Source organism: Apus apus, chromosome 3, assembly GCF_020740795.1.
Source record: "Apus apus isolate bApuApu2 chromosome 3, bApuApu2.pri.cur, whole genome shotgun sequence".
Lineage (NCBI taxonomy): Eukaryota > Metazoa > Chordata > Aves > Apodiformes > Apodidae > Apus > Apus apus.
This window is the reverse complement of record NC_067284.1, coordinates 21,408,067-21,427,050: the sequence shown is the minus strand read 5'-3', so window position 1 is coordinate 21,427,050 and position 18,984 is coordinate 21,408,067. Positions and strand designations below refer to the sequence as shown.

The 18,984-nt window shown below is 37.1% G+C and overlaps 1 protein-coding gene across 1 annotated transcript in view; it reads right to left on the bottom strand.

The window, feature by feature from the left end:
* The window catches only part of EYS (eyes shut homolog), a 686,220-nt gene that overhangs the window by 186,675 nt on the left and 480,561 nt on the right, over positions 1–18,984 (bottom strand). The window contains exon 28 of the mRNA XM_051613735.1: positions 7,506–7,735. Within this exon, the coding sequence (XP_051469695.1) occupies positions 7,506–7,735 (230 nt within the window). The remainder of the gene's footprint in view (positions 1–7,505; positions 7,736–18,984) is intronic.

Sequence of the window (18,984 nt, the reverse complement as noted above, 5' to 3'; positions counted from 1 at the left end):
TAAGAGAAAATGTGAACAAATGGAGGGGCTGGTATGGTCCCTGCTGAAACCTCATTTTAACAACAACAAAGTAGAAGGCTACCTCTGCAGTGAGAAAAGATGCTAACACCACAAGCTGAAAGTGTTTGTGGCAAATGTCAAGTATAAAATATTTATTTCCTTTCTCAAATAGTTTTGAGGTTTTATTGGTATTCTCTGTGTTCAAGAATATTTTCAGTATTGAGCTGCCCTGTCTCACAACCTCAGAAATCAACCCTTCCTGCCATTAAGTAACACATTAGTAGTTTCTTTATCATGTTCCCTGTTCCTTTCCTTATGTGTCATCAACTTTTTAGCATGCCTGACAGGCACCAAAGGCTTAATCACTTTGTTTCTTCCCACAATGGTGGCAAGAAAAACTGGCTTTTTGTATCATAGAAGAGAAGCCTCAAATGGAGATTTGCTGTCCCGAGGAGCCTCAAAGCAGTGTCTTTCTAACATTTGTATTGGAAATTTTCCTCTCCTTTAAACAAAAATAGTTTGAGATTTTAAGTAAACATAACCACCAGTATTCTATGATGATGCATAAAAAGGCATTTGTCAGGCACTTTTAATTAGATATCTTCATAGAATCACAGAATGGTTTGGATCATCTAATTCCAACCTCCTTGCACAGGCTGGGATACCTCCCACTAGATCAGGTTGCTCTGAGCCCCATCCAACTTGGCCTTTAACACTTCGAGGTATAAGGCTTCCACATCATCTCTGGGAAACCTCTTCCAGTGTCTCCCCACCCTCACAATGAAAAACTTCTTCCTCATGTCTAGACTAAAGCTACCCTCTTCCAGTTTAAAGCCATTACCCCTTCTCCTATTGCTACATGCCCTTGTGAAATGTTCCTCCCCAACTTTCTTCCCTTCAGGTCCTGGGAGGCCATTATATGGTCTCCCTGGAGGCTTTTATTTTTTCATGCATAAGTAAGAGTTTTATTCTTTGGCCAGGAAACTTCCCAGACAGTGACTGTCCACAAGACCAATTTCTCCAATACAGTAATTTCCTCTGTAACCACATCATGCAAGTAGCCAGTGTCATAAAAAATGACAACTCCCTTTGAGAGGTAACATGGAAGGGTCTGCCAGTTGGAATGTCCCTCTGGAAGGATATAGAAGAAAGATGCTTTAGTGGGGCCTCCCTAGAGAATCCTGATGTTTGCTAGCTGAAGCTCCCGAGAGTGGTCTGGGAGTAGAGCAGTCATTGCACACCTTTGCATCCAGGAACTAAATAGTCCCACTGTTTATAATCGCAGCATTCTTGAAATCAAAGTGTTAAGATAGCAGGATATACTATTATCCTAACTCTGAGACACAGGTGATTTAACTGGAAAAAGACCTAACTAACTACTGTTTATTCTGTGCTATAAAAGCAAACCCAGTCTTCTGTGTCTCCTTCCTGCAGGCTCTGTAATAAAGCTCAAAGACATTATTTAATACCTCACCTGCTTTATTACATGGTATTTCCTGTGAAAGAACACAAATGAGTCAAGGTCAGAAAATGAGCATTGCCATACCACCTGGGGAGAAAGAGGACATTACCCCTGATGACTTGATTATCAGCAATTTAACACCAACAGAAAAAAAAATGGCAGCAATTCAGGTGTTACTGAATGAAAGTTTTTCCTGAAAATGCTATAAATGGAGAAGTAACAAATGAAAAAAGTGAGTACTTGTCTTCTATGCAAAAATGGTTTTCTTTGAATGAAAAATTACTACAAGGAGCTGGAAGATTAGCACCTGAAAAGGTTACAAGCTTTAAGAAACAATAAATTTTTATACTAGCATTTTCAAGCAGAAAATTAAGGGAAGAAAGCTTGTTCCCTACAAATTCTAAACTTGCCATTATTTTACTTTCTGTTATATGTTCCTGTTCAAAATAGCAGTTGCTCTCTAATTGTTTCAATTCTTCTAAAGATTATTATGACAAGAAAACTTTCACCCACATTAAATAAATACTGATTTGGATGCCTGATGTTAGAAATGCCGAAATTTAATAGGTCTTAGTTGCATCACGAGACAAGAGGTTCTACAGGTTTTATCAATTGTTTTTCTCAGAAATAAAGGATAACTGTAAAAAGTGCTTATCCATGCAAACCTTTATAAGAAAATGCTACAGATGTCTCATTTTTTAAAACATCCAAATGAAAAAATAAATTTTAAACAATACTTGATTATTTTAAATGGCTCATGACTGGATGTCAATGGATGTGAATACAAAACAGAGAATGCACTAGAAAACTGACAACAGTTTAAAATGTTACTATCACTATCAACTGTTTTCACAATAATCTTTTAAAGCAACTGGCATACAACAAGCTCCATAACGTTCTTTCCCAGAAGAGACTTCCAGAATATTTCTCAAGTCTCTATTCAGTAAGAGAACCCTATAGCTCTATATTATGCCCTATAGAGATAGAACCTATAACTGTTTTGAAGATGGTGCTTTAGGGGAAAGTGGCAGTGCAATGGTAAATAGCTTTACATAGACTGGAACACCAGTTGTTAGTTGGCTAGTGCTTGAAAAGCTCTTTCCTTAACTCAGCAAGGTTACTCTTTCCTCTAGGTATAACTAAGGTGTATCTTAGGCTGTAATTTAATCACATTTTTAATCTATTCTTAATAAACATAGAAAATTGCCGTATCTGTTTACCATTTCATGAAGTCCCCTCAAAGGGCTTGAGATGTAGATTGTTTTTTACTGAAAAGCTACACAAATGACCAAACTAGGAACAGAATAGAGAGATTCTGATTCAGAACCTGATGTAGCAGAATATATTAAGTGCATGAATCAGACAGATTTCTTACACTCTTACAATTAAATGCATGTAAAGCATACACACTCCACTGGATCTCAGATATAATTTCTAAATTAGATGAAAACATAATATTAACCTTTATTAAAGCTCAGTCACACTGGCACTTGGCTTTGAGGTGGTAAAATTCTACAAAACTGTTCAAGAAGGCAGAAGTGTTAGCTGAAAATGGTTTCACCCCTTCCATGTGAACCCAGCTGCTGTTCCCTCAAAATCCTGTTTTCCTTCAATTTCAAAAACACTTCAGCAAATTAACCCACAATAAAATTAAAAAAAACTGGTAGGTAGTACCTGACAAAACAAGATGGCATAAGACTGCAGATATTTTAGATGTCTTCAGAAAAGGAAAACATTAGGGACCATCTGCTAAGTCCAGGTGACTGGGCAGCTAATGAGATTACTTGAAGATGTAGTTACAGAGTGCTATGAAATTACACCTCATAAAGTTTGCCCAGTCTGACACTGTTCACTTCAAGACTATGTCCATGAGTAGAAGTGCAGAGGAGAATTTTTAAGTTCATTTAGATAACTCCTTTTTGCACTGCTCACCAAAACACTACTTCTGTTGAATTTCATTGTCTTAGGTAAATTGCGAATGACTAGCTATTTCCTACACACAACTTTAAAATTGCTATAATTGCAACTAAGGAATCAAAGCCAGTGTACAAAGTTATTTGATTTCTGGCTAAATCTTAACTAGCCTCCTCATCTTCTAAACCACCATTCTAAATCTGAAGGGAATACTTACTATTTTTTTTTCTTTTTCCATCTAGCCCAAGCACTAGAGAGGTGATGTCACATATACAAACAAGTGCATTTTGTGGGAAACCAATAGGTATTTTCAAGAGTTTAGACACTGGCTGTGGTTTAGAACATCAAAAGAATTGCCGAAGTTAAACATATCTAAGCACATTATTTCTTCTATTTACAGAGTCCTTCAAAGTTATGAAACATTTTGAGGGAGGACAAAATGGGTGAAAAGACACTTGAATTCTGGGAAAAAACAAGAGGATATGTGGTAACAATACACTGTTCTTTCTGGATACCTCAAACTGAGTCTTGAATGTCTCCTACAGCAGACATGAGATTGTGTCGTTCTAAGTATGGCTGAAGTCACAGAAATTTGACTAATCACATTTATTTTCTAACACAAAACATAAAGACAAAAAAACCTCAAAACAAACCCAACCTGTCAGCAGAGCTGAATTATACTAAATAATGAAAAAAGTTAGAAATGTTAAGTCAAGAAAAATGCCTAGAAAAGCAGCTAATGAAAGAAAACTCTAATGTTTGAGGTGACACAAACATTGGTCAACAAACAGGAATTCAACAAGTGTTTCTCAGGGAAAAAATGTAGCTAAGTGACCAGGTGGGATTGCTGCAAGATAAATGCCTGTAATAGCCTCTCATTTTATTCCTGGTTTTTCAGCCTTGTCAAAGGAGTTGACCTTTAAGTAATGTACATAATATACACAGGCAATGTATCAAATTAAACGTATTTCCTGGTTTTAACACATGACATTTAAATACTCTTTTTATGGAACAATTTAAAATACTTTCACAGAATACTAAAAATTTTGGAGACTTTAAAAAATGCTAATCTTTTAATTAACAGTCATGGACATGCTTTCTTTGCACATGCAAGACAGTGATATTCCAAACCTATTGCTATGAACTTTACAGTAATAGACAACCATCTGCCTTCTTGCTAAAGCAGAAGCATTACATTTTTTTCCACATGTGTGCAGGGATTTCACAATGAAGCAGATGTAACAGCTTAGCTAATAAATAATTGTTTGATGGAGGAAAGAATGATACATTTCATATTAAAGTAAAAAATATGTTTACCCAGAAAGGAAAAAGAAAAAAAGGTACACTAGCTACCTTTCACTGCATTCCCTATCTACACAACCCTCCCTTTCTATTAGATGACCAAGCACTACTGTTTAGTAATAAAGATTACATTTACACTGGCAGCAAATTTTCTAAGCTGCATTATGTATCCATAATTTTGTGTTTCCTTAGAAAAATAAAGATAGCTTTCCATTTTTCCAAATGGGCATTTCTCATTTCAGAGGTATCTGATTGCTTACAGTAAATAAACAACGTATTTAAATAAACTGGCTTGGCCTTATGTATCCATGATGACACTTACTACTTTAATGTATTTCTCGTAAGGGCAGAACAAACTGCTGGAGTTTATTAGTTAAGGAACAATAAATAAGAAAATGCAATACTGCATCTAGTAACACTATTGAGTTGAACCATGTAACTGAGATAACGACATTCACTTGTTTTCACTCAAGAAGATGGTATTCTATGCTGTCAGAAATACACAGTTGTGACTAAGAAACTTAAGTGGTGTATCTTAACCTAGACATGAAATAAACAAATACACACATTCTACTGAAGCCAAGATGCCTACACAGGATTTGTCTATAAGACCCTGCGGTATGCTGTGTGACCATTACTACACCAGTTTAGTATGTGATATATTTTCTTGCTGAAATGTACTTATTGGTAGGTACAAGATAGATCACTGCAATTATTAGTAAGTACATACTTCTGAAATGTACAGGTATACATTACAGCATGACTTAAAAAGTTCACAGCTATCTTTAATGAGTCAAGTGACAATTCCTTGACTAGAACACAGTTTCTGGATTGCATACACGATAATTTACTTTCGCCTTTGCAAGGTCTGTAGTAAATTGTAAAATGATTGCAGATGCCCTTATCTCCTGTAATTATGAGTTCTCTCTAGACTTCTGGAAGAACTGCTCCCTGAATTTATAATATAATTGTGGTTCAGTTGGGTAATTTCTGGTCTCATGGCATGAAAATTATCAATCTCATTGATATTTATTGGATTAAATAAAATCACATAATGCTTTGGTTACTTTTCAGCTGCTGAACACAGAACACATCAAGTCTGATCCTGATCTATATAAATATGCAATATGACAGCACATGGCCTGGGTTGTAGCTGGCCCAGTGAGGTGCTGATGAGCCTGTCACATATTACACCCCTTGCTGACCTGGGAGCACTAAGCCCAAAGCAGGAAGCTGTTCCCTGTATGGATGGTGGGGTTGCACAGGATAAAAGCAGAGTTCTGTGAAAAGAGGAACTCTTTTAATTGCCTCCTTCACACAAAGGGAAAAAAAAAATATGTTCTTCTTCCAGAGCCAGAACTATTAAAAAACACATCCTACGCAAAAAAATGGATCACTGTTAAAATCTCATCACCAAGCATGTTTGCAAGCTTCAGCAAAGCAAATGACACCTCTTCAAATTTTAGAAAAAAAAAAGATATCTAACGGAAACTAGACAATCAACGATTAAAAGCATGATATTATTATGCTGCTGAGGTTATATTCTCAAAAGGAGCTACTTGTGTCAGGTTTTTTTAAAGCCTGTATTCTGATTTTATCGAACGGAATTGTTTACAACTGTGACTTGTTGTAATACTTGCCTGCTTTTAATTTGCTCTTCAGCTAATCATAAGTCATATTTTCACACATGATTTTTGAAATCAAGTCCCAGAAAGAGAGAGAAGGGGACCACTTCATTTACACAGGTATGATAAACACGTGAAAGTCCCTTGGAAATGCAGTTAGAAGACAGTGAACTCACCCCATTGTATGTACTCAGCAGGCCTGTACTGGTTAAGCTTCAAAGTAGAAAACTTATCAGTGTGACATGTTTTTGAAAGATCAACTCAAAAACAGCTGTCTTAGTCAAAAGAGTGGAAGGTACTTCTACCAAAGTCGGTGGCACAGGGAAGAACCAGTTATCAGCCCAGATAGTATGATTCAAACACAGAATATGTCATTTTTAATTAAAAACACCAAACCTATGAGACTACTGGAGACTGACAGATCAACCATCAGAAGAAGGCAGCAATCAGACTCTGGTGGAAGGCACCACTGGGATCCAGACAACATGCCAAAAGAGAGTTGTCCATATACACTGATATGGCCTATTACTACAGCATGTCTATCAAGCTCCTGCTTATATTTAATATTGCTTTCTTCTGGGTTAATCCTCCATAAAAGCCAGAACCTGCTGCCATCCAAAATACTGCAGATGATGCTGATACAAAGGATGTTAACTACATTCTTTGGAACACAGAAGGGAATTCTGGCACATAAAACGTGTGTAAATAAATAAAACACTCAAAAATACTGAACATTCTTCATTGAAATGCACACTGAAAGGCAACTAAATCTGTTATGTCTGAAGGAAACAGTCTTTTTAGGTTCCACTATTTTATGGTGCAGTTTGCATGGGTCCCATGTGTTGAAAGCAAGTGCAAATAGAATGCCCAGATACCAAGTGCATAGAAGATATTAACAGAATTCAATTTTAACACTGAAAATTCAAAAATATATGAATTAATTCATTACAAAATAGAATAAGCTATAGAAATGGGAAACAAAGTATTTTGAGGAAATTTTTTCTTAAGTTAACTTTCTTCTGCCTTTGCCTATCTTACATTGCAAGTAAGTATTAATCTTAATGCCTCAATTAATCTGTTCTTGAGTTATCAACAGTAACTGGGATGAAAAGAAGGGAAATATGATGATTGTTACCTCTTCCCCTTTTCCTGCTCCAAAGAAGCGTAAGATTTGCATTTCAAAACTAATAAACCATGACTACCTTTTTCGCAGAACCGACCAGTGAAGTGCAGTGGGCAGTCGCACCAAAATGAGGAGGCCCCAGTAGGCAGAGAGAGAGGACGACAAGTCCCTCCGTTACGGCACAGCCCTTCCTGGCATACAGACTGCAATTTGGGGGAAATCTGAGAGGGCACAACTGGCTCAGGTAACTCAGGCACACCAGAAGAAACCATAGGGAATGCCGTTGACAGATGTGTAGGTACAGGAATCCTGAAAGGAGAGAGACAACATATCAAAACAAAACCAATATCACAAGAGTTAATTTTGCCACTATACTTTAACTTAATTTAAAAACTGTAGGCTTTTTTGTTTAGAAATTCAGATTATATTTAAGAAAACATGAGTATATTAGTAATTCCCAAATCAAGTCCCCTTCCTGAAATCTAGTAAAACTATAATGAATATATTTTCTTCCCAAGAGGGAGCAAGAAATAATCTCCATGTATGTAGCACATTTTGTACATGTTCTCCTAAGTCCTCCTGTTCAGTGGATGTTAACAACAGAGTGATAAATAAATACAAGCTTGTATTAGTAAATATTTTATTGCTTGAAGTTACCAAATCTTGTAAGACTGTTCTAGAAGACATGATTTCCATACAAGTAGATTAAGCATGCCTATGCAGAAGGAAAATCCTGTAATACAGCAATAAAACATCTTTCAATTCATGGAAATAACTGTGGAGAGGGGAGGGAAAGGGAGATACTTTGTTTTCTTTTTTGTTCCCCATAAATTGTCTTATTTAGAATGACATTATATCTCTCTTCTCAGTTTTCTGAGCTCTCACATTAACTACTATACTACGTTAATAATTTGCCTCCTTTTCAATGGTTTCCTACCTCAAAGTTACTAGAAATTAGTTTCAATATCATCTGTTTGTCCTCATTATCAACTGGTTTTTGTTTTATGAGCCAAACTTGTGACTCACTAAAACCATGCAAATTTAAGGCTACCAATTTACCAACCAAAACGACTTACGTGCATCACACAATTTACTATAATGAGGGCAGAGTGAAAGGAATCAAGTCATAAGAAGCACATTAGAGAAAGGGAGACTAGGCTGAACTGAAATGTCACTAACATTTTGTCCAAAACAGTACACAGAAATTAAATACTCCATACAATGCCAGTCAGCATTTTTGGCAATGTGTTAAACATCAACAGCCATATTCTTACTCATTTTGGTGAAAACAGTAGTATAAACCTGCTTTACAAAAAATAAAATTTAAATAATTGTATATTGCCACCTGCTGCACCCTCCATTCTCTCCTTGTCACCTGCTCTTGAATCAGCTAAAACTTCTGCTTCACCATACTGTAGAGGTTGCAGTATGTCTTAAAAAGAAGCATCTGAAAGGGATGATGCATCATGAGAACAGAGTGTGTCTGCAGAAGCAAGAGAGATGGGGAGTTAGTGGTGTGCTGAGACAACTTGAGTGTGACTTCGCATTCACCACTCCAGGCATGTATCTTCTCAAATCTAGCTTCCAAATTTCCAACGTATCCCATTTAGTCAGAAGAACTTGAAAACTGATTTCAATAATTTACTTTTTGGAATCCATATTTTAGAAATTAGTAACAATCTTACTAATATTCAGAAAGAAAACAATGTATTACATCCCATGTAGTGTACAAAGGTCACTACTGAAAAATCAGTACTCTGAATTATCAACACAGCACATGTACAAAAACAATTATATGTGCTGAGAGGCAGGTAGGAAGGAGAGAACCTGGACAGGGGCCTAGGATGACTTGGCACCACCAGCTTCCTGGGGCAAATAAGGCACCAGTATGGGGCTGCTGGGATGATGCTGGCAAGAAATTGTCCCTGTCCCAACAACAAAGAGGAGACATGCAGAGTGATTATGGTGAGGGAAAGTATTAGGATGGAATGCTGAAGCAGTGACACAGACTGCATGCAATACATAACACAGCCAAAAGACACACACTGTGGTGGTTAGAGAAGAGCATCCAAAAAGATGGCAGACAACAAGCAGGCTGAGAACTTGCTGATAAGAGGCTTGGAATTTTAAGAAAATAAGTGACTTCTTGTTTATTTCTGTTTACATGAACGGAATAACATTATTTCTATTTATATGAACAGAATTACAATAAAGAAATTGCTAGGTTTATAACCATCCTTTTCTCTCAAGGGAAATGACTAACATGATATTCATATGAGCTATTCCGTTCAGAGCAACATGAAGGGTGCAGTAATGTGTGTCTTACCTTCTATCAGGCTAGTACAGCAAATTAAAAGTGCTTAGTCACCTGCTGCTGAGATTATAAACACTGATTAAAAAAAAATTAAAGCCTTAATTTTTCTCCCTAAACCAAAACTAAATGTATTACAAACTCTGAACTAATAGTAGGTTTACATAGAGAATCAAGCATTTACAGGAGAAATTTATTGGGAGCTATTCCTGGGATTTAGGGTTGAATTTTCTGTTCCTCCTGGAAAAAAACAAAACAAAAAACCAAAAACAACAAACCATCACCAACTAAACAAAACAAAACATGGGGAAGCTGTCACTTCTAGCTATTAGAAAGATGATTTCTCTAATCACAGATAATCCTCTGGATGACCATAGCAAAATTTATTCCTCTGAATCTGGTCACAGCAACCACGAGAGGTAATAGAATGAATGAGAGGGATCTGCCTGACTGGCAAAATACGCGTTCCTGTGTCCAGATTTCCAGACATGGAAGTTTCAAATCCCCTTTCTGATGGGAAGCTACTGTTTATCTCTAGAATGACAGGAGTCTGTTTCAAATAAAATCTAAACAGTTCAAGTGACACAGCCTTGCTTCGCTTTTTTGGTTGACATTCTAATCAGTGGTGAAGAAAGAAAGGAAAGCTCCTTGGGCAGGTTGATTTCTCTCTGGTTCATTTTCTAGTCTTCTGCAGGGTGTCACTCGTCACAGTGCTGTTCTGGATGTTTTGCTTCTAAATGGTGCCTGACTGCTTGCAAGCCAGCATGGCTTCCAGGCACCCTGCAGCTCGCTGCCGTGCTGCAGAAGCAGAGAAGAGTTTGCCTGGGCTGGTTAGTGGGACAGACCTCTGTAGCCATTCAAGCCACTGCAGGGAATTAGCAATGACCTTGGCTCAATGCAGTTTAACTAAAACATTTATTTGAATAATGAGCCGGGAAGCGTTTAAAGTAATTAAGTAATTGAGGCGTTAGAAGCTTTGACAAAGTGTAAGAAAAATAAATCAGCCAAAAATTGATTCACTGATACTACACAACAAGGCCACAATTTTCTGGGTTTTTTTCTTTTCAATTTCCCAGCCTGTCACTACATCTCCGGTCAATATTGTAAACAAAGATCTTCTAACCTGCTGCAAGCATCAACACATTGTTTTTAATCTTAATATGAGGTCAAACAGCTGAGTTTTAGAGGCCTGTAGCCTTGTGTTTCATGGCTGAGTGCATGTAAGTTGGAAATGCTTGTCTAAATATAAATGTTAGTGCTATTTGAAGTCTTGTTTATTTTATTTTACATTCTTTACCACTCAAGGAGATAAATGATCAACTGAATGGCAGTGATACAGTACTCCGGGTTCACCCTTGACATTATGTCGTTAAACAAAAACACACATAACCTAACTGACTGTGCTTCCTACACTTCTCTTTTCAAAAGCAGTCTGAAATTACTAGTGTGTGGAGTTAGAGGCACTAACCAAGAAGTTAACACAGCACTGGCTGTGTGCTGACTGGGCAGTGCAAGAGCTCAGCCACACTGGGTTGCTGGTTTAACCCCTGTGCCTGGGCCAGGGACCTGGACCAGCTGGGGCTGTTCAGCCTGGAGAAGAGAAGGCTCAGGGGAATCTTATCAATTCGTATAAATGCCTGAGGTAGAAGGTAGGGAAAAACCTGGAATCAAGACTCTCCTTGCTGGTGGCCAGTGAAAAGTATATGGGCAATGGATACAAACTGAAATATAAAAAATCCCACTTAAATATAAGAAAGAAATTCCCCCCCCCCCCCCCCCCCCCCTGCATAGGGGTGATCTGTCTGTATAATGGACTTCCAACTGAGACCTGCAAGAAGAGCAGAATTGTCCCTAAGGTAATGAATTATCAGGATGATGGCAGTCATGTCTGCACAAGCACTCTGACATTTTTCCTGAAGCAGGTTGATGAGACATGCAATGGCAAGGGGGTCCCAATGATACGATAACATCTCTACTGCCTGTATCTTCTGGTACTTAGGCACTTAACATTTTATTACTGAAGTAATGGATTTAGCCTTATCTGATATGAGTGTGATAAGGAAGTTTGTATTTTTAGCTTGTCAATAAAGTAATTTGTGCTGGGAAGCAACTGCTTTTATTTGCAATTTTCTTAATCGGCGAAGTGTGTACATGCCATTTTTCTTAGGTTGTGACAGATTATTTTAAGCAAATGTTTTAGATTTTGGAGCCAAAAGAAAGATTTTTCAAGGACGTTAGCAGGCATGGTAGAATATAATTTCAATATAGTTTCCCTATGAAACTGAAAACAACTACACTTCATGGAAATGTTAGTTTAAACAGGAATTAAAAAAATCTAGTACCTGGCATGTAATTTGGCAAGAATGAACAAAGCCTTTCACAAGCTATTTATTTCACTGTTCCCAAGCATGTCAAGAATAATACTTTAAATGGCATTTCACTGACTTCAGTGAATCTATGGAACAGTAGATCTGTGCACTTACCCTACTGGAGAAAACACTTAAATCACTCGACACAGTAATTGAGAAAACAATTTAAGAGGTTACCAGAGGGGGATTATTTTTGTGCAGCAGTTTATATCTCAATCTTATTTCCTCCCCCATCCCTATCTTTGTTTGATTTGGAAGAATCAGGTGTCTGTCCTTAAAAGAAAGATGACTTACGATCAGGCATATCTCTTTAAAAAATTCAGTTCTCAATGTATGTTCCAGGCTGTGAGCCCAGCTTCTTCCTCCTACTAGGCACAACATTTGGTAGCAGAACTCAGTGATACTGTAGTTGCAGCTTTCCATTTAAAAATTCACAGTTGGTATATCATTTGCAACTGCTTTTGCACACACAGAATCTCATTTAATGGTGCAAACTCTTAGCAATGCAAATAATATATTTGATATACAGTGCAGCCAAGGGTGTGAGAATGCAATTAACAAGATACAACCAAGTTTATAAAAGCTTGTTCTACAAATCCAAAGAAAAAAAATCATGAACTCCAGGATGCATAGTGGTGCTAGATTTGGGAAGAAATGTCAGATATGGAAAGGGAGGTGAAAGAGAAAAAGGAAGTATATAGACTAAGGTAAAACTGAAAGGGCAATTACCAACAAAGTTTTGTAAGTCTCCATGAAACACCACTGCAAAAGTTACTGCAAGGTATATCAGCATTACAGACCGTATCCCAACTGCAGCTGCCGAGAAGCTCTTACCACTGATAAACCACAAAAAAAACCCCAACAACACTCAAAACAGCTACAAAGGAGCATATCACATAGCCTATATACCACAGATACAGCTTGGTCTGTTCGATTTCCAACCCTTTGAGACCTTCAAGAGACCTCTCAAGGGAGCCATCTGGAAATATCCTCCCACCGGAGGTGAAATTCAAAATACTCAGACTCCAGTTCCGCTTGCTTGAAAGCATGTAATTTCCATAGACTTTACAACAGATAATTGTGACACAGATTTTGCATTAACCATATATGTCAAAAGTGTAATAGCAAAAGCCTTCTTAAACAAGGTATCAAAGTCTTCCATAGAAGAGTCTCCCTTAGATGATATCTGAAAAAAAACAAAACAACAAACAAAACCAACCACCTTTTAGTCCCTAAGTTCAGAACCTGACAAATAATGGCTTTGCCACAACTGAATTTCTGTACCAAATCCAGTCTTCCTTTTACTTAGCTGGCTTGCAGAAGTGAGGGAGCACTGAATCTCTCAGTTGTTCACTGGATATTACTTTGGCTTGGTTTTGCTGTTTCATAGCCTTCCCCATTCATCCTTTTAAGCCTCTCAATTTTCTGTCATCCAAACACTAAACTCGACGAAGGAGCACTGCATGGACCAATGTGCAGATCTTACACTTTCTGCAGCAAATCTTGAATCTGTCTGAACTTCACCTTTCTGTTTTACGTTTAGTCAATATCAGAAAACCTCTTCCAGTTTCATCGTAGCTGCTGTTTAGGAAAGTAACACTTGAAAGGCCTGAGTACTCTCTGTGCTGATTTATGCAACTCATTGTTTCTTGAAAGAAGTGATTTTGAATGGAAAAAATATTTTCATTTCCTCCTTGAAACTTCTCTCAGGAGATAAGAAATGTTTTGTTTGTTTGTTTGTTTGTTTGTTTTTAACATGGCACTGTACTTGTCCTTCTGAAAAGACTCTGCAAGATTAGAGTATAACAATTCTGTCCTAGTCTGAAATGGCTGAGTACATCGTACTAGATAAATTGAGTTCCTGTAACAGAGATGCTGAGAGAGCTATCTGAAAAATCTTAGTTCCAGAATGATGTCACTGTTTATCAAAGCTTCTACCCAGCTTCAAGAGACATTCTTCCACCTCTGTGACACCATCCGTAACTTAAGACTCCAAAATGGAAGATTACTTATAGCATATCATTGCACAATGTTTGTGTGTGTGACAAAGGAAAAATCACTTCTAGATCCTAAATATGTAATTGATTTCTGAAGTATTCATGCACGTCAGGTAAGGCTTCTGCACTGTAGTTTTGGGAACTGTAGTGGCCAAGCCTTTGGTCTTTGTGCACAGTGAAGATTCTCCACATGCCTAGAGCCCTGCCTCACCAAGAAAGGAACCAAAATCCTTCAAGAGAAATATTAAAAAAAAAAACAGTTGATACAGAGGAAAAATCCAAATCTGTACTCAGATGAATAATCTAAACCAAGGGATAAGAACCATATGTTGAAGACTTTTCCTTTCTCTGCTCAACCTAATGCTTGTTCTATGCAGGACAGAATAGACCAAGGGACTGGTTTGTAGAATTCCTACAGCACTTCTGGTAGCAGACTGGCAAGCTTGTAATTCCATCAAGGTGAGGACACAACTGAAGTCCACTATCTGATAAAGCAGAACAGTGCTCTTACTGCTGATCTGAAAAAAATAAAAAGGGAAAGTAGGTATGTACCACCACTGGATAGGTCTTCTACATTCTCAACTCAATTTCTTCTGGGAATGCTTAGTAGATCTTGCCCTCTGTGAGATACACTTACTAAGGATGAGTTGAGCCATTTTCAGAACCTAACAGGAGTAAGGGGTACTCTCAAGAGAATCGAGGTACTTCCAGAAATACATATAAACACACACCTTTGCATTCTGGAGTATCAATGGAACCTGATTACACTACAGCTAAAATGCAGTTTTGAGAGGAAGTACTTTGATTTTAGGCATCTAAGTAATTTTCAGAGACAGAGTCCTTAATCTCTTTTTGCATTTTTTCCTTATGTGCTGAAAATAGTTATTGCCTACATAATAGATGTAGGGGAGGCCTACATTTCTTTATAAATATTAATTAAGATTGTTGGAGATAAAGCATGTCGCTGTTCAAAGACTGTGTGACTGAAGAGAGATCGAAATATAAAAAGGCATCATGTATCACACCATATTGAAACTACTGTAAGAGCTGGCCTGAGCAAGATGAGACAGACATGTAGAAATCATTAGTACAGAAAGAGTTAAAAATGCAGAGTACTGTTACATATTATCTAGTCTTTCTTCTAGACTTAATTTCTAATTATATCTTAATGCTGGAGAAAGTCTGGCATGCATAAACACAAACATCATGTATTCATCAGTAATCTGGCATTTAATTAAAATATTACTGCATTCTCATTGAGTGTATAAGAAAGAATGTTGTAAATATGGCAGGTCAAACCCCCCCCCCGTGACAGCAACAGGTAATAGTAAAACAACTGTACTGCTGAAAACTTCCTTAATACTATTTTACAAGATAACAGATAAAACATTAAAACAATAGGCTGTTATATAAATTTTTTTTAATGAGGAAAAAATTATTTTATTGTCAATGAAGCATGTTTCATAGATGAGAGAGTAAAAAACCTCTCACAATGGATCTGAGTACTGGGGATTACTGAAAACCCAACAAGATAAGAGCTCCTATCCTGCTTGATTATCTCATGCACCCCCTCATGACCTCAGTCCACCCCATGCCCTGTTATGTTCACTAGGTCTCCACTTCCTTCCCAACTTTCTTCCCAGCTGGTCTGGGAAACTCAGGTGGAAAGTCATGTTGATTCACACTGACCCACTTCTTGTAGTAATTGGTCTTGACTGTTATCAGCCACAGTCCCTTTGCAGCCCCTGATATTCATCTCCATGCATCTTTCTCATCTTCAGTAACTTCCCCCACTTCCAGGATTTTTCCTCCAGCCAGAATGTTCACCTCCTTCCTTCCTGGCCCCAAGACCACATATTCTTTTTAGGAGCTCTTGTTTTTCAGCACTCACTTTTCTTTCCATAACCCCAGCACTCACACTCTATGTAGAAGCACAATATGAGATCAGCCTCCTAAATGGTGCTTTTATGTCATGTCTTTTGAAAAACTGGAAGCTTCAGGATGTGCTACTTTTGTTTGGTCCAAACATTATAGAAATTTACAACCACCTCATACTGATTGCAGCTACCAACTAGGAGGCTTCTGTTTGAGAATTCAAAAGTCTAGTTTTGGATATTTATGTGTATGCATGTGCAAAAATGTGCTGCCTCCTATTGTTTACAGTTTAATAATTTCCTCCCCCCCCCAAGCACTATCATATTTTGAATGTCCTAGTATAAGAGGCAATGCAGCTAGATGTCTTTTACTTCTTCCTTGTAATAACATAAAAATGACTGTAAGGGCACACTAAACAAAGGGATGTTCTTATTAATGGAATTTTCCTAAAGGAAAGTTGTTAGATGCTGTTGTTTCAAGCAATTGGAAAACTATTTAAATTTCAGCCACAATGTGTTTTTGTAGTGAACACTCTCACTTTACTTGAGAGGGAACAAATAGTCTAACAATTACAATGACAGCAGCAACAAGAAAAATCATTAACATAGTAATTAACATGTTCAATACTTATGACCTCACGTTCAACCTCTTTTCAGTTCCAAATTCTCCAAGGCATCAGAATATCACCCAAAATGGCCTTTTCCCTCCTAAATATTTAAGTCATTTCATCAGCCAAAAAACTCTTGGGACAGAATTTAGTTTGTCAAACACTATCTGCCTAAGAGTTTGGAAAACTGTCTGAGGTCATCACCTTGGTTCTCTCTGTAGATGATCTACATGGAGAGAGGCATCTTCAGTTCATCCCATTGTAAGATAGGTGACCACCTTTCTCCATGTAGTACCGATGAAACTAAACAAATTAACTCCGACCAGTGAGGACAAATTCTCAGTTCTAATCACTACGGCACACTTAAAATCACGTATGTTTTGATTATATAACCGAAAAAAATCCCAAAGCATTTTTAGGTATTCAAAACATTTGCTAAAAGTATTCCTTATTAATTGCATACCTTTACAGCAAGGATAGATCTTACTTTACCCTGTTACAACCTAAACCAGCAATTTTAAACTCTTAAGCAATTTAAGTTTGTAATGAAGACACTGATATGACTCCAAGATTAGCAAGATAATGTGACTCTCATTTATCAAAATATTAAAACATGGAAAGATAGCTAACAGGCGGCATTATCAAAACTGAGAAGTTTTATTGTTAATGTGAACAACTGCAAGAAAAGTGCAGAAGTTCACAAACAAGAAACCCCAGATGCCTTGTCAGTAGATTTTGGTCTTTCCTTCCAAATTGCAAAACGGCACTCAAAACTGTCTGCAGAGGAATCAAGATCAAATGCAACAGAAGAACAACATGCCACTGTGCTGCACTGAACTACACAGTTTTGGTTAGGTGTAGGAATAATTAAGGAGCTGCCTTTTCTTGACCTGGATTACTTAACAGAAAAATTCTAAAAATGGATTATTCATACCCTCCCATTTTCTTACCAGCCTAAAGCTTGTGATACGGCAAGATCACATGGAGGCAGAGAACATATTAAACTAAAAAGTGTGTTATATTGAAATTATAAAGGGGTCAACCTCTTCCAGGGTAACACTTAAATAAGTTGGTATTTCCCATCTATTGAACCTAAAAGCTTTTGGTTTTCATAAACACTATCTGAACCCAAATGGTATGTCATTGAAGGTTCAAGTATCTGGTTGTGATCTGCACCTGCCAAAGCAAGAGACAAAGAGAAACCTGAGGTAAAACTAGGAGAATATTCTCAAAGGCAGAGTGAATACTATTGCACTGTATTTTTCTCCCATTCTTTCTTCAGTAATTCTAAGTCATGAAGGGCACCTATATTTAAAGCATCAATATTAGTGATTTAACAGGGTCATTCTCTTAAAGCCAGTAGACATAAGAATATAAGCCAAATCATCATCATCATCATCATCATCATCATCATCATCATCATCATCATCATCATCATCATATCAAAATCCTAAGCTTTTTTAATGAAAGGTATCATTTGGACACAATCAGGAAATTAAAAAGTTATGAGATTACTTTGTTGTTCTTACTGTTAACTTTCTTTCTTTTTTTTTTTTTAATTTACTTCATGGTTTCCTTGTGAAAAATGTAAAGAGCAAATTAAGAATTCAAGATTAAAAATATCTAAACTTTTGATTTGATGAAAATAAAATCCACTGTGGCATGAAGATTGTGCTTTGTCATTTGTAAAGGGCTTAGCAGGGCTTAGGAGATACAAATACACCTCTTTTAGCAAAATATAAGAAGTTCCTTCAATTAGTAAAATGTAATGAAAACCGAATAAAGGCCATATGCCCAATGAGAGAATTTACCTTACTCTGTTTATATCAGAAAATGTATTTTGAAGGAAAAAAAAAATAATAAATTGCTGTAAATAAAATTAATCTGACTTGCAGCTAGAACCATCTTGCCACTGAAGAGTTCTGAACTCTGCTGCATTTCTGTAATATACTTTAATTCCATTAAGAATGTTTTGTATCTTTTGATTTATGAAATGGATTTTAGAATTGGTAAATGCTGGAAGCCAGTTGTTGATGTCACACCTGTGTTTATAGTGCCCAGAAACTGAAGTGAGCTAATCACTTCATTTCATACACCACTTAATTTTATACCATCAGCTAAATATGTTAGGCAGTTAGGTCTAAGAAATCATTGAATTTTCAATGGGCTGATGTCATTTGGCCTTCAGCCTTGCTCCTTACAGATGTAAAAATTTCATATTACATCTTGTAACTTCAATAAGGCCTTTTTTTGATGGTTATGAAATGCTAAGTCATGCTTGCCAACTAGGACCTTGTATGAGTACTAGAAGTGCAGCATCTCCTCCTATCTACCTCTTAATTTAAGAGTGGGTGAAGAGAGGAAAAATGGGGAAATCTGGCTTCAGAAAGCTGGTCTGG